General features: G+C 45.0%; 1 protein-coding gene and 1 long non-coding RNA gene across 9 annotated transcripts in view; one reads left to right on the forward strand and one right to left on the reverse strand.

Annotated features, from left to right (window-relative positions):
* NEDD4L (NEDD4 like E3 ubiquitin protein ligase) overlaps nucleotides 1-26,546 on the forward strand; it is an 83,867-nt gene that overhangs the window by 50,339 nt on the left and 6,982 nt on the right. For 2 of the 8 annotated variants that reach the window (XM_066338644.1, XM_066338639.1), the window contains 16 exons: nucleotides 8,920-8,970; nucleotides 9,777-9,838; nucleotides 9,937-10,039; nucleotides 10,273-10,439; nucleotides 11,294-11,426; nucleotides 11,867-12,043; nucleotides 13,051-13,125; nucleotides 14,582-14,641; nucleotides 17,332-17,463; nucleotides 17,924-18,043; nucleotides 18,681-18,878; nucleotides 19,285-19,362; nucleotides 20,735-20,789; nucleotides 20,879-20,935; nucleotides 24,714-24,772; nucleotides 26,124-26,189. In XM_066338644.1, coding sequence (XP_066194741.1) covers nucleotides 8,920-8,970; nucleotides 9,777-9,838; nucleotides 9,937-10,039; nucleotides 10,273-10,439; nucleotides 11,294-11,426; nucleotides 11,867-12,043; nucleotides 13,051-13,125; nucleotides 14,582-14,641; nucleotides 17,332-17,463; nucleotides 17,924-18,043; nucleotides 18,681-18,878; nucleotides 19,285-19,362; nucleotides 20,735-20,789; nucleotides 20,879-20,935; nucleotides 24,714-24,772; nucleotides 26,124-26,189 — 1,593 coding nt within the window. The remainder of the gene's footprint in view (nucleotides 1-8,919; nucleotides 8,971-9,776; nucleotides 9,839-9,936; nucleotides 10,040-10,272; nucleotides 10,440-11,293; nucleotides 11,427-11,866; nucleotides 12,044-13,050; nucleotides 13,126-14,581; nucleotides 14,642-17,331; nucleotides 17,464-17,923; nucleotides 18,044-18,680; nucleotides 18,879-19,284; nucleotides 19,363-20,734; nucleotides 20,790-20,878; nucleotides 20,936-24,713; nucleotides 24,773-26,123; nucleotides 26,190-26,546) is intronic. The other 6 variants (XM_066338645.1, XM_066338641.1, XM_066338646.1 and 3 more) reach the window with 4 other exon arrangements.
* Nucleotides 218-8,199, reverse strand: LOC136373572 (uncharacterized). Its single transcript, XR_010745674.1, has 3 exons — nucleotides 8,086-8,199; nucleotides 1,888-1,964; nucleotides 218-290 (listed from the first exon to the last, which is right to left on the reverse strand). It is a non-coding gene; the product is annotated as an uncharacterized lncRNA (long non-coding RNA).

Raw genomic sequence — 26,546 nt, forward strand, 5'->3', positions numbered from 1 at the left:
GGAAAGCCTCTGCTCCCTGCAGATAAGGACTTTGTTGACAGCTGCAGGTAGAGGATGATGAATTCCATTCCTTGAGTCTCTCTAGCTTTTCTGTTAAGGACAAAATCAGTTCTCTCTTCAACAAGAAATCACCACCCCTCCCTTGTTAATTTAGTGTCCATCAGCTCGCAGGCCTGCTCTGAACCTCAGCTCCTGGGGAGGGCACACTCAAACCTGGGCAGAGCAGGAGCTGCTTTTCAAGGCAGGAAGTACCCAGGACCTGAATAAATTTTACTTTTTTTCTTCCTCCCCTGTGGGTGGAGGACAAATGGCAAGTAGTGTAAATTAGCTGGCAGAATTAAGAAACCCATCTGTAATTTTTAGTCAAGTTTTCAGAGAGTCAAGAGTTGGCACTGCTGGGTCTTTACCTCATCCCTCAAAATTCCCAGGGCTTCCTGGGATTCTGAATTTTGTGTCAGGCATTTTTCTTTTTCTCCCTGAAAACTGTATGTATGGGTATTTCTCTGTGAAGAAACCAGAATAAAACTTCAAGCAGCAGAGATGGAAATAGTATCGCTTTTTAAATAGCAGTAAGAAACTCTTTGCTCCTGCCTGGAAAATCTGTATGTGAGTTTGGGTACACAGCAATCTCTAACGTGGAGAATTTATCATGGAAATGCTGACACAGGTTTAACACTGCAGGTGCCAGCCAGAGCTGCCTTGGTGCAAATCTAGCCACAGAAAATTACAGATAAGAAACCAGAGAGTGTTGATTGCTTTTTGTGCTGTTCTGCTGCTTTTCTATTGGAGAAAAGCTGTCAAGTAATGATGAGTCTCAGAATGTGACTGTTTTGTACACAGAAATAGAAGTTCTGCATGTGAACTGAAGTTTTCAGTTCAGCAGCTATTCTAAAGCCAAATCTACCCTGTTTAGTTAGCTTGCAGATTAAACCTCATTGTAAAATATATTACTGCATCTCTTCATCTGAAGTCCCATACTTTTATCCATCTTTTCATCTACCAGGATGGCATTGGGAGCTTCCAAAAGTCAGCAGTTGTGTACAGAAAAATAAATTAATTAAACCAGCGAGATGACCAGCCAGGTTTGTGTCTCTAAAAGGAATGAAAAATTTAAGAGGGTGTGTGGGAAAAGTTCCAGAGCTGAAGGCAAAGAAATGAGATGAGTTGTTCAAATAAAATAAAAATTGCACTGTGTGCTGTGGTGTGAGTCCAGAGCTCTCAGTGCTGTGGTGGAAAGCTGCAGCTTCCCTTTCAGCCTGGGCTGGAAATAACTTCCAGGCTGTACTTTATGTATTCTAGAAATAATGTTTACAACTTTGTTGTAAGGTGGGAGTTTTATCTTTAGTGAGAGAGAGCTTCAGCTCTGAATGTCCACGGCCTGACATGATTGTCAGCTTTGTCTCAAGTGCTGTCATTCACCCTGTGGAACCAGGGCAAAGGAAGACCCAGAGCCCTCGGAGCTGTAAACTGAGCTCTGTCTGCCCATGCCTGTGTGGGAGAGCTGCGCAGGAGTGCTGCCAAGGGAAGGGGATGTGCATCTGGAAGGACAGGCTGTGCTCCCAAAAGGTTGCTTCTATTTGTGTGGCAGCCATCGGGGAAGGAAAACCTGCAGCTCCGTCTGTGTTTGCTGCTGCTCCTGGGGCTGCCCCTTTGCAAAGGCTTTGCTGCTTCTGTGGCATGACACGGTTATGGCTGAATGCCTGCTCACTCTACTGAATTGCCCTGGGAAGTGTGCTGAGGATGTTCTCTTGATTTCAGGATGAGTAGTGCTGTGGGATTGTTGCTGAGCAGGCACCTCAAAGGTGTTTTATTTTACAACTAATCTTGCCATCAATAATTTCAGAGGACAAATCTGATGCCGACTCTACGATTGCTTCTGTCTCTTACCGTGTGTCTGTCCAAGAGTCAGTGTCTCTCCTAGTTTCTGCCCTTTTTGCTCACCCATCATTCATGTGCACTTACACCTACAGCATTAAAAAGAACAGGTAAAATGGGAAATATTAGTAGTTGAAAACATAATTAATTATTAGCTTGGATCTTATCCAGGGCCTAAATATACTTTTGTGAGTCAGCTCTGTGCATAAAAATTGCATAATGAAATAAATGGTATTTCCATTTTCGAGTGGTTGCCTTGGCTCTGACATGAGGCTGGCTATCAGCAATTTCTGAGAGGGTTTAGTTACACATGAAGTATGAAAAAGGAGTTTTCAGCAATCAGTTAATTTGTGGTGATGTTATTTGAGGGATGTTAGATGTTTTTAATTTACTGTGCGAAAATACCTGATCTTAACTGGGCAAGTGAAATACAATATTTTTGTTGTTTGCAAATGCAGGGAACGGCACACTGACCGGGTAGGAAAAACCTTCCAGGAACCATTGCACTGTGGGGACTGGTCTTAAGAGATTTGTTTTGGTCTGATGTCACCATTTTTTAGTATCTTTTTGGCCCTACAGCAGCACCCCAATGCAAATGTCATAAAGGAAAGCAAACCTTACCTGCTTTATACTTAGTGAGAGAACTGAACTTAATCTGCTCTTGCTCTTGCCGTGCCCCCAGTAAGCCTCACAGTGTTTTCTCCTCAGGGAGCTAACATTGCATTTTGCTGGGATTTGGGGATTTTGTTGTTCCTTGACTAAGGCTCAATTAAAAAGAGGAGGGAGAAGGGTTTCTGTAGGGGCTTTGGTTGCTTGGCTGTCTAAGCCTGTAAATGCTGTGTATTCAGTGTAGTTAACCAAGAGCCCAGCTTTCAGCAGGCTGTAGGTAGGAATGTGCAATACTTTCCCATGGAATGGATGTGTCTCCATCCCCGTGTAGGACCTGATCTCTGTGAGCTGTCTCCCTCGTGTTCCCTGGCACTGCCCGGGAGGGGCCGGCAGCCGGCGTGGGTGGGATGGCTCCTCGTGCCCCCCGGGTGCCAAGGGCTGTGCTGGGCAGGGTCTGTGGCTCCAGCAGAGTTCCAGAGGGCCTCATCGGGCAGGTGACATCACTTGGCTTCCCTGTGCCAGGTGCAGCCCAAACAGATGCGGGAAGGGGAGGGAGGAAGGAATGCGGAGCCGCGGGTTGGCAGCGCCGGCTCCATTCTCCACGGGGCTGATGTGGGAGTTGGCACCGTGTGTTCCCTTCCCGGCACAGGCAGGCTCCTGCACAGGGGTCCTGGGAGCTTGGAGCTGCCCACAACTCTTCCTTGCCTTTTGTTCTGATCCTAAATTTAATGGGTGTTGGCAGTTCTGACCAGACGTTTGCAGCTGATAGTGCCAGAGTTGTGGCTTTTCTGGTTTTTGCTCCAATCAAATAATTGTGCAGAATTTCAGAATACAAACAAAATAATTAAAAAAAAAAGTGTATAGCAAGCTTTACAAACTTTTTTCCTGTGTTCTTGATTTTTCACCCAGAGAGTTCATATTACCAGTTACCCACTGGATTTTCAACTGACTGCAGTTTAAATTCCCCACCATAAAAAAGTCTGGCAGTAAATATTAGTGACTGATCCCTATGAACTAGTTAATATAATCTTGGCTCTCCTTTCTGTTACAAACAAATGTGTTGTTTCTAACCTTGAAAACTGAGCAGGCGTGGAGGTTCTTGGTCTCACCAAGGAAAGTGTGTTTGAACATGTGCAGGTGTAAATGACGAATTTACAGAAGTTAGGAATAGTTAAGTTAATGTCCTCAGCATGAAGTAACTCACTGTTCCTTCTGGTCACTGTGCAGCCACGTTTCCCCTCAGGATTCTGATGCAGTCTCATGTCACAGAAAAGTGGCCTTTAGAATTCTTACAGTGGATCTTGCTTTTTTCCATAACATTAGGAAAAACATTAAAGCAAAAGTATGATGTCAGGTATTGCCAGGCCTAATGCCTTCTTGAGTGTAAGTGCTGCTGGGATCAGGCAGTTGAAAGAACGTACTTAGTACCTTTGGAAAATTCAGGCTGAATAAATGTCAGCGTGCCTTCCCTGATTCCATTCCAGCAATCTCATTTCCCTGCCTGCAGAGCCTTGCAGGACTTTGATTTCCCTGCCACCGCTTCTCTGTTGTTTAACCTCAGCCCACATACCCAAAGCCCTGCGTCATGATCCAGGAAAGGCTGGTGATGCTCCTGATGTAACAGAGCTGGATGCTTGGCAGAGGGGCTGCTGCTCCCAGCCATCCCTGGCAGTTTGTGGGCACTCCCACTGTTGGGGAGAGCAGAGTTTTCACAGCACGCTGCAGGCTTAGGATGGCATTTTTAACCAAGGCCTGAGCCTGCTTTATTACTGAGGGGAACTTAAACTGCACTTTGCTGGACTGTTGCTAATGAAGATGTGCACCCTCAGCCTCCCCAGAGAGAGAATTCAGCTGGGCACACAGGGAGCTGTAACTCTGTGGGGTGGACACAACCACCACCACACTGACCTGGGAACCACAGCTGGTATAAGTGTGTGTGTGTGCCCACAAGGGGTTTTTGGGGCTTCATTTGGTTCCAAAGTGCCCCTGCTCCCACGAGCTAGGGTTGTCATGCTCAGGTTTCAGTGGGATTACTGCAGGTGTGAGGCTGCTCTGAACCCCTGGGAGTGGCTGAGGCCCCAGTGCATGGGGTGGGTAAGGAGAGGGGGGGAATGGCAGAAACGAGTGTCTCTGCTGAATGGAAAGCTGGGGACTTTTACTTCACTGTGAGTCATTTTTATTATTTTAGTGCTGCTTTGCAATGAGCAGTGTGCGTATCAAGGAGAGCAAATTCAGGAATAGTGCTCAGTAATGAAGGATGTTACGTCAGCATGATGGATGACTAAAATTTCGTTGTTCAAAGAGCAGCTCTTTGCTGCAGAGTTCTGGAGTCGAGAATTATTCTACTTTGTATGAAGAATGCCAATAAATTTGACCAGAATCATGGGAGAGATGCAGGGAGAAGAATCATTTGTTAGAAAAATTCTAAAGTGCATGGTTTTGCTTACTCAACATGTCTCTGCAGAATATATTGTACACATGATGCCTCTGGAAGTGATGCACCCCTAATCCCTCTATTTTTCAAGCTATTCATTAAAATAGCAGTTCCATTTTTGACCCATTTTGAGAGAGAAACTATGGATTTCTGTCAGTTCCCACAGAAGTCACAGTCTAAGCAGTTTTCTTTTCTCAGCTGCCTTCTTCAAGTTGCAGGAAAAGGTGAAAGTGTTTTAAAAGGTGATGACCATTTTTAACCTTCCTGTTAAAGCCAGCTATCCTGCTGCTCATCTTCCAGCACACTTGGAAGAGCTGCTTACATTCTGCATCTCGAGTCCTTCAGATCTTGGTTGCTGCAGTTCTCCAGAATACATTAGAAGCACTGGAATAGCTTTAGGGGGAATAAAAGTCCCCCCTAGCACAGGAGAGCATTTCTCCTCTTACAGTACTTGGCTTTTCTGAGGGTTGTATTTCTGAACTGCTTTCTGCCAAGAAAGCAGTTACACAGAAAAATTGGTCATGACAGATGTATAGTAGAATTCAAAAGTCTGAATGTATCCAAAAAGTCTGAACTGGTGTTGATGAGAAAAAGAAACAGAGAAAGTAGGACATTTCTTTGAGCAGAAGGAAAAGGTAGGATAAATGGATAAGTAGATTAGTGCAGAGAAGAGGAGACAGAAGAAATGGTGGTGGAGACAGTAAGAGGTCTGTTGTTTGAATGGTTGCTGGTGTCTGCAGCAAGACACCATTAATGAACAATTTGGCAGCTAATTACACTCTTTATTCTGCTCAGGCTGTACAGCACAGCAGAGCTCCCCCGGGCTCCCTGGCCTGCTCCAGGAGCAGTCCCAGCTCCAGGTGCCCTCCCTCTGGGGATGCTGGTGCTGGGATCCCTGGCTGTCAGGGGCTCTGCAGGGGCAGGGGGTGCTGCGGTGTGCTCTGGGCACCTCCCCGGGCACGAGCAGTGCCAGGGATGAGCCTGAGCAAATAAAGATTTGGGGGGGCATCTCTGCAAGTTCCAAATCGTAAAATGCAGCTGGTTGTGCTTTGGAGAGCCACCAGCCCCACTTCCTTGGGACAACCCTCCTGCTGTAAGCCTGCCTTCATTTTGTTTGCTGGCTTTACCAAGCTGGCTTCACATCTACAGTTTCTCAACTTGGAATGTTGGGTTTTTTTGTTTTGTTTTTTTTAATCTCTGTGCCTTTTGACTCCTCATGGATTCCCATCGTTGCAGAGGCTCTTGGTAATGCAGCAATGGTAATAATAGCAGGTATTCTCTCTGTCCATCACAGGTAGAGAGGAGCACCCTCCTGTTTGCAGCCCTTCTGTGTGTCACACCTTTCATTACAATGAGCAGCTCAGTAATGACCAGAGGAAGGTTTAACTGGTTGTTTTTTCCCTGACATTGTCCCCAGTTTGCTTGGCTGTTACTGTGTTTCAGGAGTATGTCAGATCTTGGCAGAGGTGCCCAGTGTTTTTAGGTATGTTTAAATAAGCAGTGGCAGTGCAAGAGAAATAATTCAGAATTTAAATAATTGATGCTTATGTCTTGCTTAATCCATTTAAGACCTGATCCAGTTGTGACTGTCCATGTGTGCCAGAAAGGAGACATTTCTCTCCCAGCTGTGATGATTCTGGCGCGTCACTGCCTCATCTGGGAAACTGCAGCTCAGGACACAGTTGATAAATCTCCGCTGTGGTTTGGCTCCCCGGCCCAGGGGCTGCCTGCATGTCCCTGGTTCTGTGGTGTCCCAGGCTGCAGTGAGGGGTGTGACCCTGGGAGCCTGGTGCAGTGCCTTGTCCTCCCCTGTGCCCAGTGCAGGGCACTGACACCCGAGCGGGCACTAATTGGGCCATAAAATGAAAGTTGAGAGGGAGGGCACCAGGGAAACTCAGCTGACACTGCTGTATTGAGCTGCCTGGAGGAAAAGTCAGGGTTTGTTTACTCTGCTGGGAAGGAATAACAGGAGATCACTTTTTAGGAAGTAACCCACCTGTGTCGTTTGTTCTACCTGCTCTTACAGATTTGGAATAGGAAAACCACTCCCACACACACCAATTAGGTCTTTTTTTCTGTGGTTGCAGTGCAATATTTTTGATGAAGAAAATATCAGTGAAAATATCGTAGCCAGGCTGCAGACATCCACTGTATAGTCAGTTGCCATTATTAGCAAATGAATAATGGAATTATGCTTGGGAAGTGCTGCTGAAAATATTTTGCTTAAGACAGAAATGGTGGCAGTGGTAAGTGGCAGAATTTCTGAAAGTTCATATAAATTAAGAGAGTTTTATTGCAGTTCAGTTAGAAAGAAAGAAAAATTGCTGTAACCTGCCACGTAAGAATTTTAGGAATCATATCATCAAATTATAGAGGAATATCATAAAAGTGTCATTGTAGCTTTACTCATGAGAATGAGATTAGGGAGTTGATAAGCCTGAGGTGTAGAGAGACATCTGTGATAGCTAATTAATACTTTCAGATTTTAGTCAAGAGCAGTTAAATATGCTTTGTTTCAATTAATAAAATTGTGTTTTGCTGCTAGTTTTTTGTTTTTTTTTTTTTTTTTAATAATTAACAATACTTTCATGAACACAAATCTTCTTGGTTTTTTGGGGGTCCTTTTCATTTTTGAAGCCTTTGGTAAAAGTACAGTGCAGAGGAGTTTTCTCTCCAGGTGAGATGTGAGATTTCCTGTAGCTCTCTGGTAAGGCAGCAGTGCTTTCTGCTCTTGTGTTTTTCCTGTTGATGTGTGCAGCTCTATTTGATTTGTGCTGGGAAATGTGGTGCTGTCTGAGGCAGATGGTCTGGACCACTCCTGGCACAGTTTCCCAGGACTTGGCAGCGATGGTACATCGCCTCACAAGTGCAGGGTTTAAGTACTACATCAGGAAAATTGGCTTAATTTGTGCTTAATTTTTCACTTTCGTTCTACCAGGGTGGCTGCTGAGTGCTCAGTGGAGGTGAGAATGTCCCCTTGAGAGCCTGGGATTTGGCTTGCTATTGGGGTGACTGTACTGAAGCAGGAGGTGGGGAGTACTTGGCATTTCCCAGTATTAAGGAAAAACATCTTAAGTCCCTAAAAACAGGGCATGCCACCAGGTTTTTCCAGTATTTGCTAGGAAGAAGATTAATAGTCAAAATTCTGTAATGAAAAATCTACTCACTGTTTTGACTTTAAATTGTAAAAACCACAATCTCCTTGGTGCGTTTTGTGTTGTTCCATAGCATTCAGCACAGCAGGATATGTCCATTCTGTGGGGATCACAAAACCATTCTGTCATCCTACCTTTGTAGTAGAAAGAGAATTGTTACAATGTTATGATATAAAATATGAATTTTAATATTAAAGTTAATGCTCTGCTATGAGAAATATGTAAACTTGGCTGTGCTGCAGCAGCCTGCACTTCCTGGAATTCCATGCATAGCACGGTTATAAATAGGTTATTTGGGAGTCACTGGGGCTGATATCTGGTGTCACAAACAGTATCTGGGAGAAAATGCATTCCCTGGTCAATGGTTTGGTTTGGTCTTGAAAATTCCTGTCTGAGTGAATCCCAAGTGTCCCTTGAGCACGGGGCCCGGGTCCCACAGCAGACACCCACTGGTGTCCTGTGGTGTCCTTCTGCCAACGTTTGTGTGCCTTGCCTTTGTGGGTAACAGCCCCAGGCCAGCCCCAAATGCTGCTCCCACCATGGGTAAGTAGGGGACTGTCAGTCCAGGAAGGGCGGCTTGAATCTGTCCCCCATCGACAGGAGACCACCTGGGGGCTCTGGGTTGGCTTTGGTGCTTCAGCCCCAGGCACAATTGTGTCAGCACCAGCACATGAGCTGTGGGCTCGGGAACCTGTTCGGAGTGTGACGGGAAATACTGTGCTGAGGTAAATTAATTTGGGCAACAATAACCGGTGATTCCTAAAATAATGGTACTCACCTGTCCTTCTTTTTGCCTCATTGTGACTGGATTGATATTTATTGTTTTTTGCCTCTCTGATCTAACAGACCAGAGACGACTTCCTGGGCCAGGTGGATGTGCCACTCAGTCACCTCCCGGTAAGCACCAGAGCTCTGCAAACCCCTGCGGCTGTTCCAGCTGATTGCACACACCACTGACATTCTCCTGAAGCCAGCAGAGCCTAAAGGAAACTGTTATGGACAACCAGGCCTCACCTGGACAGGGAGATGCACTAGCTGTGCATGGAAGGGATGCACTCTCTTGCATAAAAAGCTTTATGAGAGCAGATTTGCTTCAGCAAATGCATGAAAACCAAAAGGTTGCCAGAACTATGTCATCTGTTCAGTATTTTAGCTGAAATTGAATTCTTTGCCAGCAGTAAGAGTTCAATAGCAATCAATTGAAAGTCATTGACACTGGGTTTAAATCATTTCAGTGTCAACAGATGTGTGAGGTGTTTGGTTTGAGGGTGGTAATGCTTGTTTCTGCTTCCTAATTAACAGAGGAATTCGGTGTAAAGCTGGTTCTGTAATTCTGTAAAGTTCCAGCTCTCTGGTTTCCCCCCAGCAGCCAGGATTCTGCATGGGCTGCAAAATTAGATGCTAAATTAAGTGTAATTTCTATTTATAGATTGATAAATAGTAATAAATATATATGTGTATGTATACACAGTGGTTGCTTTAGCCTTGGTACAAACATTTCTGATATCATATACTGTGTTGGATGACTAACACTGGCTGAATGTAGATAATATTTTTTAAATGTTGTGCATGTTAATCTTAACATCTGTGACCTTGCAGGGCTTTTTATGTGAATGGGTGATGTTATTGCAGTTTTTACATCATGTTCTTTATGTGGCTGGACTTGTGGGCCTTTAATTCGCCATTTTCTCCACTGCTTACAGACTGAAGACCCAACCATGGAGAGGCCATACACATTTAAGGATTTCCTTCTCAGACCAAGAAGGTGAGCAGAAGGACCTTTAAAATACTTCTTACTTCATGGCTTTTTTATTTGCAATTATTTAAGAGTCGTTAAATGCAATGTACCTCCTTGTCTTGTAGTCATAAGTCTCGTGTGAAGGGTTTCTTGAGACTGAAGATGGCGTATATGCCCAAAAATGGCGGCCAAGAGGAAGAAAACAGTGATCAGAGAGATGACTCTGAGGTAAGGCTGAATCCTCATGGAAGGATTCAAGGAAAACTGTAGAGTCAGCTGCACGTGAAGGATAAAGCCCTGGAAGCAGAGTTGGCAGTTGGTTCTCTTTGGCACCAAGCCACGGGGAGAACACCCCGGCACCTTTGGAAATCCCTCTTGAATAGACTGACGGGCATTTAGCTCTTTTCTCGTTGAAATGAGGAGCACACGGTAACCACAGGTGTTTTTCCTTCGTTCCTAAGCACGGCTGGGATGTGGTGGATTCCAGTGATGCCGCATCTCAGCGTCAGGAGGAGCTGCCGCCTCCTCCGCTGCCTCCTGGCTGGGAAGAGAAGGTGGACAACCTGGGAAGGACTTACTACGTGAATCACAACAACAGGACCACCCAGTGGCACCGACCCAGCCTCATGTAAGCAGCCCTGGGGTGGGTGGGGTGGAGAACCAGGCAGAGGCTGGTCAGAAAGGAAAAGGAGCTTTGTTTATGCCTGAAAGAAACTTCTTGCCCCCAGCAGATCACAGAGTGTTCTGGGATGGCAGGGAAGGCAGTGCAGTAACAGCACACCTTAGAAAATTAGGGGACACATTAGGAATTTTTCACTAATTTAACAGGAATAAAGTACTTTGTTTATAGAGACTGTTGAAGAGGTAAGGAAAAAAGTCAACTCTATTAAGTTCTAAGGAAGTTGAACAGATTAGCTTTGAGGAGGTCCTGGTTGTTATTCTGTGAATAGGCTTCATTCCCTGGATGTACTGTCAGAGAGGCCTACAAGCTGTGGTGAGATCTTCTGAAGATCAGATTTAGCAAGCTGTGGCAAGCTTACATTTTACAGAGTGTGAATAACCAACAGTGTTAAGAGTTATACTGAGATGATGTATTTAACCCAGCGCTGCCGAGGCCACTGCTAAACCATGTCCAAGGCAGTGCTGGATCCCCAGCAGTGGACACTCCCACAGAGTCCTGGGCCGATCTTGTCTAGGCCATGCCTTCCCTGCCAGGAGAGGTTGAACCAGATGACTCCTGAGGTCCTTCCCAACCTGCTGTTCTGTGATATTTGTGAAGTGCTTCTAGTTTTTTCTTTTCTTTTCTTTCAACCGAGGGATTAAACCATCTCCTAATTATGAAGCTTGATACATGCATGAATAATGATTTTTATAATCAAAAGCATTACTGAGGTTTTGAAGGCAATGGACAAAATGGGGCTTAGTTTAACTTGGGTTATTTTGTTGTTCTTTTCTGTTTCCCACGCCGGGTTCCCCCTGCAGCGATGTGGGATCCGAGTCAGATAACAATATCAGACAGATCAACCAAGAGGCAGCTCACAGGCGGTTCCGCTCGCGGCGCCACATCAGTGAGGATCTGGAGCCAGAGCCTATGGAGAGTGGAGACATTCCTGAGGTAGGCCCAAGCCTCAGCCTGAAGGAGCTGACTACACCTGGAGCTGCCGTGTTTCATGTCATATGTGAGCTCATTACACACAGCAGAGTCGTGGTGTTACATGGCCCTGGTGGAGATTGCCTTGGGAAATGGCAGCAGCACCATGACACTGCCAGGCTCCTGTGCTGCTGCAGCTGCCTGCTGGCCTGTCTGGCTCAGCACTGAGTCCTGTGTCCACACTGGGAGAAACATGTATCACTCCAGATTGCTTGATAAATGATAGAAAGGGAAGTGGACTGGCTGGAGCTGCCCTGTGCTTCAGTTTTCTGTAGTGCCTTGATTTAGGGTGAGGAGAAGCTGTTGTTTGTGTGTCGGGCACAGTGAGGTGATCACACAGAAGCCAAAGGGAAAGAAGACTCGCTCTGTATAAAAGCTGAACTTAGTTTCTTCTCTTTCATTAGCCTTGGGAAACCATTTCAGAGGAGGCAAGTGCCAGTGGGGATTCCTTAAGCTTGTCACTGCCACCTCCTCCTGCATCACCAGTGTCCCGGACCAGTCCTCAGGAGCTGTCTGAGGAGCTGAGCAGAAGACTCCAGGTCACTCCTGATTCCAATGGGGAACAACTCGGCTCTTTGATTGTACGTAATGTGTATTCTGTAAACCTCTAGTGCACAAATGTGCAATTCTTTGGCATAACCTGAATCACTTCATGCATGGGGAGCCATCACTGGGCTCAGGAAAACCTGAACGTGCAGTTGAAATTCTCTTCCAAAAAATGTATCACAGCTTCACCATCAAGCAAACTGCCTCAGACAACAGAATTCCTTCTGTGTGAGTTCAACTTCAGACTCTGCTACTGTTAGACCTTTAGTGAAACAAAATATATGAGAGTACAGGGTATCAAGCTACGAATTTCCAAAGGAAAGGGAAAAACAGAGAAATGGTCTCTGTATTAGTGTTATTCATTAGTCAGATACCATAAAAAATCAGGGTAATACACGTACAAGTGAGGCACTTGGGCTTGTGTTGAGAAGTGCAATTTTAGCAGCCCCCCACTGTTTTTACTGCAGCTGTGTCAGTGCTGTGTTTTCCTGAACACTGCTCAGCCCTGGAGTGCCCAGCTGGACTGGTGGGGAGGAATTACACTGTAGTGCCAATCAGACATGATGCATGTCTGCTTTTTTAGGGCCGTTTGTTTCTAGTTCACAATCATGAAGGATGTGTCTTGAGAAAAGACACAACTAATTCAGAAGTTAGCAGCAAAGAGGAAAATTGAAACTAAATTTTTTAAGAAATATCATAATTTTTAAAGTAAATTAATTTCTAAGGCTTTGAGCTTTCATCCATAGTATTTGATTTTGGATACATTTCTTAATGCCTTATTTTTTTTCAACAATTAATTTGTTTGTTTGTTCACGTTGACATTTCTCCTTTAGGAGAATGGATGAACCCTTTTTTGTTTGTAGTATATAGGAAGTAGAGAAATGAGATATACCACTCTGTGGTAAAACAGAAGTAGGTAATTGTTTACAGGAGATTTGATACAAAGAGGTTAGTACCTGTAATTAGTGAATTTGCAGAATAAACATCATGTTTTAAGACACCCTAACTTGGAGAAACATCTTTCTTTTTTTCTTCCTTGCAGCAAAGAGAACCTTCTTCACGGCTGAGGTCCTGCAGTGTGACAGACACAGTCGCTGAACAGTCCCAGTTATCCCTGGTAAGGCAGAGCTCCCTTCCAGTCCTTCCTTTTTGTGTGGATTTCTCTGATTCTGAGTAACGCCTTGCCTTGGGTCACCTCTAGTCAGGCACAGATCAGTGCCAGCGTGGGCATCTGATGGTCCCAAACAGTAATGAAAACCAAATCCATATGAGCTGAAAAAGGAGGACATTCCTGAGACAGGAAAATGAGCAAGCCACCCTCTCCTCAGTTGTTTTCCGTGGAAGTTCAGGTTATTGCACTCCTATATTCAGTCAGTGGAGGAACTCCTCCAAGGGCTGTTCCCAGCTGGGCGAGCAGAGGGCGGGAGAACCAGCTCTACCTGGAACTGGAGCAGCCACAGGACTCACACAGCACATGTATTCCTGTGGCCCATAAGTTGATTTTACTTGCAATATGTAAATTTGTCTGAAATCCCAGAGGATTGGTGTTTTGCCTGGTTGTAGTGAAAAGGAAGCAAGTTCTGCAGGTTTATCTAAGGAGATTGTTCAGACAGGAAAAGATAGAAAGGTGTTTTGTAAGCAAAGCTTCTCTCTCCCATCAGAACCATGCTCCAGCTGACAGAAAGTGGTGCCTCTCCTACAGCCCACATGCAAGGGCTGCAGAGGTGGCAGGTTTATTCTCTCTGCCACCCCTCAGTAGTAGGTACAGAGGCCACTTAAAATAGGAGTGTGCAAGATGTGCTTTTGAGTAAAACTGGTCAGATTGCAAAAAAATCTTTGAAAAGATGATGCTTTTCTTCCAAGACTTTTTCTTCATTTTTTAGAAGTTATAAATACGTTCCATGTGAATCTACAAATAGAAAACCTGTGCATACCAAGAAGCTCATTACCAAAGCTGCTGTCTCTGTGTTGCTTGTTCTCTTTGCTGCTCTGGGGTGAACATTTCCAGAAACCACAGAGGTTTTCTCCTGGCTGGATTTTTGCCATGCTGCAGCAGTTTAGTGTAGCTAGAGCATGTCCCTGCTCTGGGGGTGAGCAGTGGGTGGCCCCCAATGCAGTGGTTCCTCAGCTGTTGCTCCTTGTGCCTGACTGCAGGGGAACAAGGGCTGCTGTGCTGCTTTACTGCTGTTTAGCACTGCTGGAGCCGGGGGCTGCAGCTGGGGCTGGGGAGGCCTTTCTCCTGCTTCTTGAGGGACACACATTTCCTGAGCATGTGTTCAAATCAGCAGCACTGAGAGAGTTGCTCCAAAACATCATCTTACCTGATCTTAACCTCATTTCATCCTTCCTGAGCTAATGATCATTTCTCTTCTGGCAACTAAGTACATGTTCTTCCTAACTCCAGCGCTCCTCTGGGATTCTGCCTTGGTTACCAGCGACTGACAAATTTCAGTTTTGCAATTATCTAACTGCTCTCTCTTGGTAAATGTGTCTGCTGCCTTGCTCCTAAAGATGTGACAGTAACCTGTGACCTCCTTCAGTAAATATGTGTAACATTAATTGTCATTTAACAGCAGAATGGTCCCTCTAGGAGAGCTCGTTCTTCAACTGTCACAGGTGGAGAGGAGCCAACGGTAATAACTCTTTATCAAGCACTATCTCTAAATAAAATGGGGGGACATTTAGGTCTTGTACAATGTGGAACTTTTTTGTTTCCACAAAGCAGCCATGTGTTGAATGAAATATGGTATTGAATGAAAACTTACATATTTTTGTCTCATATTTTCTCAAAATTTCTCACAACACTGCAACTGCACTCAAATACTGGCATGGTTTAGGGACATGGATGTGCCATTAAATTATGACAAAGCTGCACACTAAGGAAATGCCATGGGCTCCTGAAAAATGAAAGCTACAACAACTAATTCTTTAAAAGGGATACTGGAAGGAGCAGTGATTAGAGACATCAAATCATTGTACGTGTAGCTGTGTTTGGTCTCATATCTGTCTTCCCTTACTCTCCATTAGACTAATTTTAGTTCTTAGAGTTGGTCTTAATTCGAAAGCCTTGGGGCTACAGTGATATAGCACAGAGCTCTTAATGGTCTTACTGAATGCCAGTTTCATTTTCCAGCAGTTCCTCAGCAGTCCAAGACTGTAGTTTGATCATGCCATAAAATTCTTGATGTGCCTTGCTGAAAGTGGGATTAATTTATATTGAACTTTAAGCAAATTATATATATTGAACCTTTAACCTAATTAACTGCCAGTCCGAAGTGAGTTATTTCATGGAAATAATTTACAGAAACTATCATAAATGGCTTTTATGAATTTATGGCCTCCTAGAGAATTTGTTTCAGAGAAAGAAATTTAATTTATACTTGGTATAAATTGCTATTTACATCTGGGAAATAAATAAATCTTACTTTGGGTGTTTATGCATCCTTCTGTAATACTGTCTATATTCACTGGTTTTTAATTTTAGAACCAGAGGAGCATACCTGCAAATAGCAAAGTCTAAATAAAATGCCTGACTCATTAGTGGTAATTAATTGTGCTAGATGAGCCTGCACTGCAGTCATACTTCTTGGCAGAGCATCTTGTCTTGGTTAGACTTTTTAGAGCAAAATATTAATATTTTCCTGCAAACAACTGAGTTCAAATGTTGGTGACTCATCATTAATGCAGCTGTACCAAGATGTTTTACCTCACCATGCTGCAGTCACTAATCCCCCCTTGTCTTTGTTCAGCATTTGCACCCAGAGGCCCAGATCTGTGGAGGAACTGGGACTTAGACAGGATTTGTGGTCTCAATCCTTTGTCTTCAAAGGCTGCATTCCCTTGGGTCTTTGGGCACCTGAGGCTTGCAGAGGAACCACCTGTCAGCAGTAGAAGTCTCTGGTTACCTTGGTTTTGCCTTCAGAATCCCTGCAAACCCCCTCCCTGCAGCAGGAGCCACAGGCTCAGGCCCAGAAGCAGCGTCCTTCTCCCCACGAGTTGTAACTGAGACACTGTGGAGTGTTTGCAGCCCTGACTGTGACCTTCCTGAGCCCTGACTGATGGATTGGCAACCCCTGGCACAGCCTGGGCAAGGTGTTTGCATTGCCTGCCACCTCTGTGAACCAGCGTAGGGAAAACAACCCTTGGCTCTTGAGGAAAGAAATGAGCTGGAAAGTCTGTACTTGGATTCTTCATCTGTTTCCCTCTCTTTTCTATTCCCTGTTGGAATATGTCAGCATCCTGACCCATCCAGTGTCTTTTCTCCTTTTCTTTCTTCATTATCCCTGCAGTTCTCCAGTACCTTGTGTCAGCTGTGCTCTGCTTTTGAACAGCACCTGCATTGCCTTTGGCACTTGCTCTGTGAAAGGTCTGACAGACAAAGCAAGAACAAGAATTGAGTTCATTCTCTTGCTCTGGAGCAGGGAGTATAGAGGGTAGGAAGAGAATGTGTCCTGGATTCCAGCAGGAGCCTTCAGAGGCCTTTACTGGGGTTTCATAGCAAAACCCCAGAGCTTGTAGTGCATCAGCCTCTGAATGATGCAGCTCCTTCATCCCACTTGATTCCAGTTCCTAGCTGATGTGTATGAACTCATGCTTGGGTATTTTGGGGACAAGAAGGACACAAGAGAACGTCAGCTACACACAGAGACATGGTTCCCGTGGGCAACAGGACGTGACTCTTCTGTTACCTGGATGCTTCTCTTAGAACTTGTGGAGTTGTTACTAAAAGTTTTTGTCAGGCTGAAGTTTGAGGCTCCGGCTTGGGGTTATCTCATGTCATTGAGACACAGAGCCCTGAGTGCAGCATTTGTGACAGAGCAAAATGGTTAAAATTAACTTTCCAAACCCACAGTAGTTTCTGGCAACTGATTGAAGACACCCTGGGGTGTCTCCCAAGTCTCCAAGGAGTAATTCCAAATGCTCTCCAAGGACTTGGGAGATCTTGACTGCATGGTTATTTAACTCTTACTTATCCATCCTGTAAAAGGAAGAAACATCAGCCTTTCAAGGAATACTCATTAAAATGTAGAGTTCCTTTTTGTCATTATGTGTAACAAAATAGAGTGTTTGAGGGCATATAAACTTGTCTGTTGAATCTGTGTCAAACTGACCCAAAAGATCTCTTGGGAAAAAAAATTATTTGATTCAAAGGCACTTGACAAAGAGCTTGAATAACATTAAATGAGAAACTGGATTTTTCCATATGGTTGTTGTGATTAAGAGGAGCGTAAGTTAACAAATTGCCTTTTTTTACAAACAACGGACTTGGAAATGTTTTTTTGCTATTATAAAATAAGAATTCAGTGATTTCTTGCCTGAGCAGCCTTCTGTGGCTTACGTGCACACCACGCCTGGCTTGCCTTCGGGCTGGGAGGAGCGCAAGGACGCCAAGGGCCGGACCTACTACGTGAACCACAACAACCGGACCACGACGTGGACACGGCCCATCATGCAGGTACCGGGCTGCATCCAGGGGGCAGACACTTGCCTCGGCCGAGGGGCATTGCAGTTGAAGCAGCTTCTGGAAATACGAAATTTTAAAGGAAAAACCTTAAGTCATCCTTGTCATGACAATACAGATGAATCATAAAAAGCTGCAGCAATTTGGGATGGTTTTGGTTACTTTTTTTAGTTGTGTCAAGGCACAGGTTAAGGTGATTGCTGCAGGGGAAGGAATTTCCAGAGGTGCAGAAGAGCTCTTAAAAGGAAGCAAATGTGTTCTTTGAATTGAATTTGAAAGTTGGCTCAAGCCATTAATAGAACCATATGTTCTTGGTCCTTCCAGTGGAATTACATTGAATACATGGCCTGGAAGGAAATAAGATGAGCAGTAGTGATGATAACAATGACGTCAGTTTTAACATGGGCACGGGCAGTGTTTGTGCTGTTTGTGACCTGGCTTTGCTCTGGCACAGCTCGCCGAGGATGGGATGGTGGGGCCAGGCACGAGCAGCAGCAACCACCTGAGCGAGCCGCAGATCCGGCGGCCCCGCAGCCTCAGCTCCCCCACGGTCACCCTGTCAGCACCGCTCGAGGTGAGCCCTCCCGCCTGCTCCCTTCCGTCCTTGGCATCAAGCACCACCTGCCTTTCTTTTAAGTCTCTCTCAAAGTAATTCCAAATGCTCTGGGCTGATGTGCGCTGTGATGAGGCTAAGGAATAGCTGAAGTGGCTCCTCACACAGAGCCTATGCCTGTTTGACTTCTGACGGTGTGATTCAAACTCTTGCCTCGGCTACTCATGGCTGTGCTGAAGAGAGGCAGTTCTTCAGATTTCCTCTTCACACTTAAGAGTTTGAAGAGCTGTGGCTCACACAGCCTCGCACTGAAAGGCTTTCTTGTAAATGAGATACATTGCCCCCCAAAGCACAAAACACCGCTTTTGTCTTTTCCTTGGTAAAGTGAAATATAGACACATCCAGGGCAGGTGCGGGGGAAGGTACCGTCAGGTGTAAATTGCAGAGGAAGGCACAGAACACCATGTCCTTCACAGGGAAAGACTGAGCATGTTAGAAGGTACAGATAGAGCTAATGAAATTCTAGTAAATCAGCCCCAGCATTTAATTCTAGTATGAATTGCATCTGGAACGCAAAGCTCTTTGCTGTGAAGCCAGGTTGGATTGGTTGTGCAGCCCCAGAGCCACGTGAGCAATGGTGCCGTTTCCTGCTCCGCAGGGCATGAAGGACTCTCCGGTGCGCAGGGCGGTGAAGGACACCCTCTCCAACCCTCAGTCCCCGCAGCCGTCCCCCTACAACTCCCCCAAGCCCCAGCACAAGGGGGCCCAGAGCTTCCTGCCCCCGGGCTGGGAGATGCGCATCGCTCCCAACGGCCGCCCCTTCTTCATCGACCACAACACCAAGACCACCACCTGGGTAAGGGCGCCGCAGCCGGGCCACGGGCCGTGGGCACATCTCTGTCCTCCTGTGCATGCCCCCGCTTCAGCAGGGCACTTGTCTTGGGGGTTTTAACAGCCAAAAGTGTGCATGTGCATGGATATAAAAGCCCTTGTGGAGTACAGGGATCCTAAGGACAGGACTGGGGTTTTGAAGCATATCCCTGGACACAGCACACCTTTAATGGAGTCAGGTCTTACATCACCCTAACTTGCTCAGCATTGGAAAATTCATTGCACTGTAGGAATCCTAGTAAGGCATGTTGTCTTATTCTCCAGAAATAAAAGAATAACTGTATCGTAGGAGGATTTCTAGATAAGTCTGTGCTTGACTTTGTAGATCTGCCTTGATCTGTTGGATTCACAGTTGCATACCTATGTTCCAGGAGGATCCACGGCTGAAGTTTCCGGTGCATTTGAGATCCAAAGCATCTCTGAACCCTAATGACTTGGGCCCTCTTCCTGTAAGTGATGCTGTGCCTGTGTTCTAACCTCCACCTACTGAGCCAGGGCTCTGCTCTGTTCTGGGCACAGGCTGCTGCAGCCCTCCTTAGAGGCTCTGGAGCCCTGCTTTGTGCTGGGGCTTGCCGGGCCCTCCAGAGCCAGCCCAGGAGGCTCTAACTGATGGCCTTTTTCTGTGCTACTGAGGGGCTGGGCTCTGCACACGCTTACCTGGGCAGTGTCTCTGACTGTGCTTTTAGGTAATCATTCACTGCCTAGGGAAAAAACAGCAGATTGTGTCAAGCAAGCTCTATCAGTGCACCAGCATATTCTAGCATTTAGAAAGCAGAATAAATTTTGATTTTTTTCAATGAGATCTCTATATTTTGCAGATCAGATAATCAATTTAATATCAGAAGTTTTGCCATACTTGTAATCAAAGTATAATGGGGATTTACCAACATGTCAAATGCAGAGCTTTGCTTTGTTTTTAAAATACTCTCAGACCTTAAAGGCAGAGAGTAATGTGCAAAAGCTGACACATTCCTGGTCACAGCAGCAAGAATGCTCTTTGGCTTTAGGAAACTGCTGTGCTTTTGCAGTTGTCCAGGTACATGGGGCATGTGTTAACCTTGGAGGCACTGCAGGGCCAATTACAATTTGTTCTGGTAACTGCAGGGGATGGAACATGCAGTGAAACCAGGGTAGCCTGACTTGTCTCTAGCAACAGTCGTTAGTAACAGATTTCACCTCAGTTAAACCTCCTGGGTTGGAGTGAGGTTGGGATGACTGCAGAATTTAACACGAGTTTCTCCAACAAGACTGAAGTGAAATAATTTCTCCTCTGTATTTTCTGGCAGCCCAGGCTGGCCAGCATTGCCTGTCCCTACAGCCTGCCATCCGCTCTCCTTTCTGCACTGCAGGCGCTTGGGACATGAGAAAAGGGAACGGATGAAAAGGAAAGCACTGAGGATTAGGTTAGGACATTCTTGTCCCACTGTACAGGGAGCCTGGGTTACACATTTACAGTAAGTAACCCACATGGCTTTCAGAAGTAGGAGCAGAAACTTTCAAACCAAGCCTGATGGACCATCTGTTCTCTGTGATTGTTTGCTCACAGCAGGAAATGGGTGGGAATCCTGAGGCAAGAGGTTTCCACTTCCAAGCTTTAAAAATATTCCCTGCACGGGCTGCAGTCACCTATATAAGATCTAGGTGTGAGTCTGCCTGGATTTCTGGCCTTGCTGTTATGTGTCTGGTCACCTGGGGTTTCCTGCTCAGGAGCATCTTTGAGACAAGTCCAGTGGGTGTGGGCAGTGCACTCCTTCAGGTGCTGTGCGACTGATACCGTTTCGCTTACTCTCTCTTCTCTTTGTTTTTATTTCCCATTTCCAGCCTGGCTGGGAGGAAAGAATACACCTGGATGGAAGAACGTTTTATATAGACCATAGTAAGTAAGCACTCAGGTACTAGAGCAAATAGACAAAGGCAGGTACTGAGTATTGAAGTGAAAGCTTTGTGATTTTACTCTTCATTTAGGAAGCCAGGTGTTGATATGTGGAGACATTGATACCAGAGACTTAGTGCCCTCCTACGGTACTGTACATTCACTGGAAGCTTGCTTTAATTGGCTCATCAAGCTTTGTCCCTCTCTGACTTGTGAAGCATTAACATCTCCTCTCTGTGGTTTCTTTTGTTCTTGTTGATATTTTGGAGTTGTTGTTGTTGTTGTTGATGATCCCATGGCTTATTTGCACTTAATAAATTAAAATATACACTAGGAATAGAAAATAAGATGAGAAAAGATCCTGTAGCCACAGCTCCACATATAGGCAGTGGAGCAATTAGCACTGAGAAGTACTTTCCTCTGCTTTCAGGTCTGTGGCAGTGCTGATTCTGATCTTATTTCCTATTTAGAGCATGTGAAACTGCACCAGCCCATTAATATTCTCCAGTTCTGTTAGTGGAGTTTTAGTGTAAGTGATGTTTCATTGTAGATTTGTCTTCCTAGAGCATCTCAGAACTGCTGTGTGAGTTTTGTTGGTGTTTGGAAACAAAGCAGCCCAAAGAGGCTGGGCTGGGTCTTCCTGCCTTTTTTTTTTTTTTTTTTTTTTCTTCTTCTTCTTTTTTTCTATTTTTTTTCAAGGTTTTTAAGATTTGTAATGAGACATTTCTTCACAGCCGTTGCTAACTCCCATAACCATTAGAGGAGGGTGCACAGAGCATTAAAATCTAAACTTACCCAAGTTTAACAGATTTAGGTTTGTCCCTCAGTATCACTGACTCCCATGCTCATTGATAGAGATGACAGTATTAAGTCATTATTAAGACTGCCTTTAAAGTAACACCAAGTTTGAAATTGTATGAATGCTTTTAACTAAACATTAGAAATAATACACTTGTCAAGCACCCGATGAACCTCTTCCAAAGTTCAGTACAGTTATTATCCTTTATCCCTTCTGTAATTGTTTTTCCCAACAGAGATCTGGAAATGTAACTATGGCAAATGATTCCAAACTGCTGCCACTAAGGAGTCACAGGATAAAACTCCCATTAAAACACTTGTGTGACTGCTAAGCCTCCCAATCTCTCTTAAAACTCTTTACTTTTTCAGTCTCCTAAAGCTATTTGAGGATATGTTAGTCCCTAAAATGGAATGTTAAAATCATACATTAATTAGGCTTCCTCAAAGAATTTGTAACTGTTAGGAAACAAAATGTATGTGCATCTGAATTCTCCCTCTAGTCTGTTTTGATCTGAGTGGATTTAGCTGCTTATATAGCATTTTCCACAGAAGTTGAGGGCAGCTTTTGGTGATGCTGCCTGTGTCCAGCACATGCCCCTTTAGTCCCAGCCTGGCAGCGGAGCACTGCTGTGGTGGCTGGGCTGGGGGGCCTGGAGGGCTGGAGTGTGTCACTGCCAGGACACAAAACCAGCAGGACAAGTCTGGCAGAGTCAGCTGCTGCCCATGGCCTGCTTCCCTGCCACATTTTGTAACTCTGCTGCAGAGTTCTCCAATGCTGTTTGTCCTGTTTTTGAAATGTTTTTCTCATCCTTGGGAGAAGCTGCAGAAGTCCCCTGCAGCCAGCACAGCCCCTCTGCTGTTACACAGGGACCAGAACCACTGAGTACTGATGCAGCACAGGGTGTCAGTGATACCAGAGGCTGTGTGTGACACCGAACCCCTTTCGCTGCCTCTCTGGGCCTTCAGCTGCCCCAGGCACTTCACCTACCATGGACACAGCAGTGTTCCCTGTTCCTGCAGCACACACACACACTGCTGCCATTCCTGGCAGCCTCCCAGGCACATGCTATCTATTTGTTGGAAGCAGAAGGGAAAACAACAATTCTGCAACCGTTTTCTGAACATTTACCGGTGATTCACGGACAAGGGGGATGGATACAGAGTCTGTCCACGTCCACCAGCACAGGGTGATATTCACAATATGCATCAGTGATTTACACAAGGCATTAGGGGAAGCACTCCTTAGTTCAGCAGAGAGCAGCAAGGCAGGAGAGGGGAGAGGAATGGCATGGGATGTCAGAGTGACTCTGGCCAATGACCATTGCAATGTGCAGGAAGAGGCTGTGTAAGGAGAAGTGTTACTCAGAATGGGAATAATGAGTAGAGTTTTGGTTGAAAAAGGCATGAAAAATACCAGCACTTTGTCATGATTTATCTCACCCAAGATGATGTACAGTTGACAGGAGTGCCTGAATCCAAACCTAGAAGTAACCCTTCTGATGCCATCAGCATTGGGAATGTCTGGCTGTGAGAGTTCTCTATCTGGCAGGGGGTCCCAAACTTCAGGGAAATAGTGGGCCCCTTGGAAAGGCAGGGAGAAGAGGGAATCCTCTAAGGCCTGAGAGCCTGGTTTGTGACAGGGAATTATATTGGTGGGAAGACTCAAATTTTTAAAATTTTTGAAAATGTTGAGACTTGAAAATGTTCTTCAGAAAGAATGAGTTTGTTGTCCACTTGGATAAGACAAAGAATCCTGAGCTGCAGTTCCAGGTGGAGAGGTTCATTCCGGACCCTTGTAGCCCTGGAACACCATTTTTAATATGAAGTCCCTGTAAGACTCTGAAAAGGAACTTAGACTGTGATTTGTTGGTGTCATTGCACACTCTGAAGTCCAGAGAGCAAAGAGCTGGCACACTGTCAGTCATTTCCAGTTGTGTTACCTCTGATTTCACAGAAAACTGGTGCTGTGATTTGTGGCTGCTGGTGTCAAGAAGGTAACCAGAGAACTTTGTAGAAGGGAATTCCAGTGTAGGGGTTGAAAATGGAAAGGGCTGGGCTGTGTGTCCTGCCTTGGCAGCAGCTCTGCTCCACACATCTCTGGGGTCCTTGGAGCTCAGGCTGGCAGCCCTCCAGCATTCCCATAAGTGATAAATTACTTGAATGTGTGAAGGGAAATAAAATACTATTTTACTATTAAATTAACTAATAGATCAAATGTCTTGAAATGTACTTGCAACCCTTTAGAATTTTCTCCAGTTAACATTTGCTGAATAACGCCTTTCAGATCCAGTCCCTCTTAAACCAGCTTGGGATGCTCAAAACTTACAGAGCTTTTCCAGTTCCAGAAACATGGGGAATGCAATCTTGACTCCTGATACCCAGTTCCTAGCCCAGAGCGGTGTCTGTAACAAAGAGAGGGATGGCAGGCCGTGGGTGACCAACACCTCGCCATTGCAGGTGGCACCTGGGATGGGCTTCGGAGCATTGTCTTATTGTTGCAACACCATTGTTTTGTTGTGGTTCCGTCGTGTTCAGAATCTTGGGAGGAGCAGCTGTCTGGAAGCAGAGAAGGGGAGTCCTACCACGGTCCTGTAGAACCTTTCCTGTCACCTCCTGGTGCTCTTCAAAGCTGTAGATGGAAAGAACTGGGCTTTGTGGTGCCTCTGCCAGCATCTCTGTTGGTCATAACTGGGTGATTCTCTTGCACCAAAACAGGACAGTTCTGCCTCCCTTTACCTTCTCATCAAATCAGAGTCTAGGAAAAATGTTATTCCCTCCAAATTTAGATGTATGATACTTCAGCTCTCTATGTAAGATTTCCAAACGGTTTTCGGTTCCTTTACGTGTCAGGCCATGTATCTCCAATCCCAGCCTGTGTTCAAATTAACATGTTAGCTCACTCCTGCAGACATTGCCATCAAAGCAGTGCAAATTCCCTGGGTTCTGGGGTAGTTCTGTGTTTTTGAGTGAATGTTTTCAACTAAACAGTGTGTTGGGGCTGGAAAGGGCGGGGGACACAAGCCTTTGCTAACCCTGACAGAACTGAGCAGTGCTAGGGAGAAAAAGCCAACAGAAATTCACACTGTGGTACCAGAGAAGCCATGAGATCATTTCTTTTGTTATTTGCAGATAATAAAATTACCCAGTGGGAAGACCCCAGGCTGCAGAACCCAGCCATCACGGGCCCAGTAAGTACTGCTGTGGGATCTTGTATGCCCTAACTCAGGCCCAGCTGTAACAGCAGCAGGCCATGCCTGCTCTCCAGATCAGGGATGGGCAGCAAGAGCTCTGCTGGTCCACATCCTAAATCAGAAGAAGCTGGGAATGTCACACCAAGTTCTGGCAGCCTCCCAGATTGTTCAGGGTTTGGGGGTGCCTATGGAGAAGTGCCGCTATTTACCTGTTAACTGGGTCGTTACTGACAGTAGGATTTTATTGAGCTGACACATTGTTCTATTTATTTTGAGACCTCTAGACAATAAAAAGCTATTTACACTTGGGAGGAGGGAGGTGGGTCTATGTGAATTCAAAGTGTGACAAAAAAGACAAAAAATGAGTCAGTCAGTTTAAGAGACATAAACCTTCCTGCAGGTAAACAGAAGCTTCAGAATATCAGCCTTAAAAAAAATAAACACAGCATTTTACTTCAGTATCAAATTTTAAAAACATCAAAGAATGACTCTTTGACTTTTTATGCTGGTTTTATGCTGAGTTATGCCAGTTTATGCCATTTTATGGTATTCTGAATGATCAGACTTTCAATCCCAAAAAGTTGTCTGGTGCCAAGAGTATATTTTTAGTCTGGAAAAATCCTTGAGACCTTTAAGAGTTTCAAGACACAGCAGATGAGCCTGCTGCACGGTGTAATTCCAGTTGCTTAATATATTATCAATAATGTAATATTGAGGTAATTAATAGGATATCAATAATGTAATATGTAATGTAATAATATCAACAATAGTCACTTGTTTGGCCATAGTTGCTTTTGGAAGGATTTACCAATTTATCGGGCATTTAAAACTGGAGATCCACACACACAGCACTGTGTAAATTGCTAATAGGCCTCTCCCCAGAAATGCTGAGTGTAAATAAGAGAGACTATTGAGAAAGTTTGTTTGAAGGAAATGAAATTATCATGGCCCCCATGAGTGACTGACAGTGGTTTGTTTGTTGGTTTTTAAGGAGAAGCAGGAGCTAATCCATTTCACAGAAGCACTAAGGATGCATCTGAATGCTTTCAATCATAATATTTCTGGTGCTATGACAAACAGAATTACTTAAATTGCCTTTCACGTTGTGTTTAAATGAAGGAAACATGTAGAGAGATTATTTAATGGCTGTAGTACAGTCCTGTTATCTTCAGAGTAATGATGTTATTTGTGGGATTTTTCAGTCTCTCCTGGCTGCTGTCCCTCCTGGATGGGTTGAGGGGAGCCCATAGCACAGTGTGTGGGTGGCAGGGCTGTCGATTCCTTTTCAGTATGTGGGTATCCAAGTGCTGAGTGGCTGCAATGACACGTGCTCCCACTGCTCCAACAGGCAGTGCCGTACTCCAGGGAGTTCAAGCAGAAATACGACTACTTCCGCAAGAAGTTGAAGAAACCTGTGAGTAGAACCAGCACGGGGAGGCTGCAGGACACACCTGCCACGTTACTCCGCTGTGCTGCTCCTCAAGGGCTCACGTAGGAACCAAAAAAGCAATCACGAAGCAGAGTTTGAATCTGATGGTTTTCTCAACAAAAAGCTTTTCTAGAGTCTTATCTAAGAGTATTTTCTAAGTCTTTAAGACTTGCATTGTTCTAGATAAGTGCAAATGTTCTTAAAGTAGAGCACCATCAATCTTTCTCCTTTTTTTGGTTTGTTTGTTTGATACTTTTTTTGTCGTTTTCATCAAATATTTACCACAGAAGTCTGCAGCAGTGTTCTGGAACTGGCCCAGTTCCCCCCATGCTCTCAACCTGT

This window comes from Sylvia atricapilla, chromosome Z (assembly GCF_009819655.1).
Source record: "Sylvia atricapilla isolate bSylAtr1 chromosome Z, bSylAtr1.pri, whole genome shotgun sequence".
NCBI lineage: Eukaryota > Metazoa > Chordata > Aves > Passeriformes > Sylviidae > Sylvia > Sylvia atricapilla.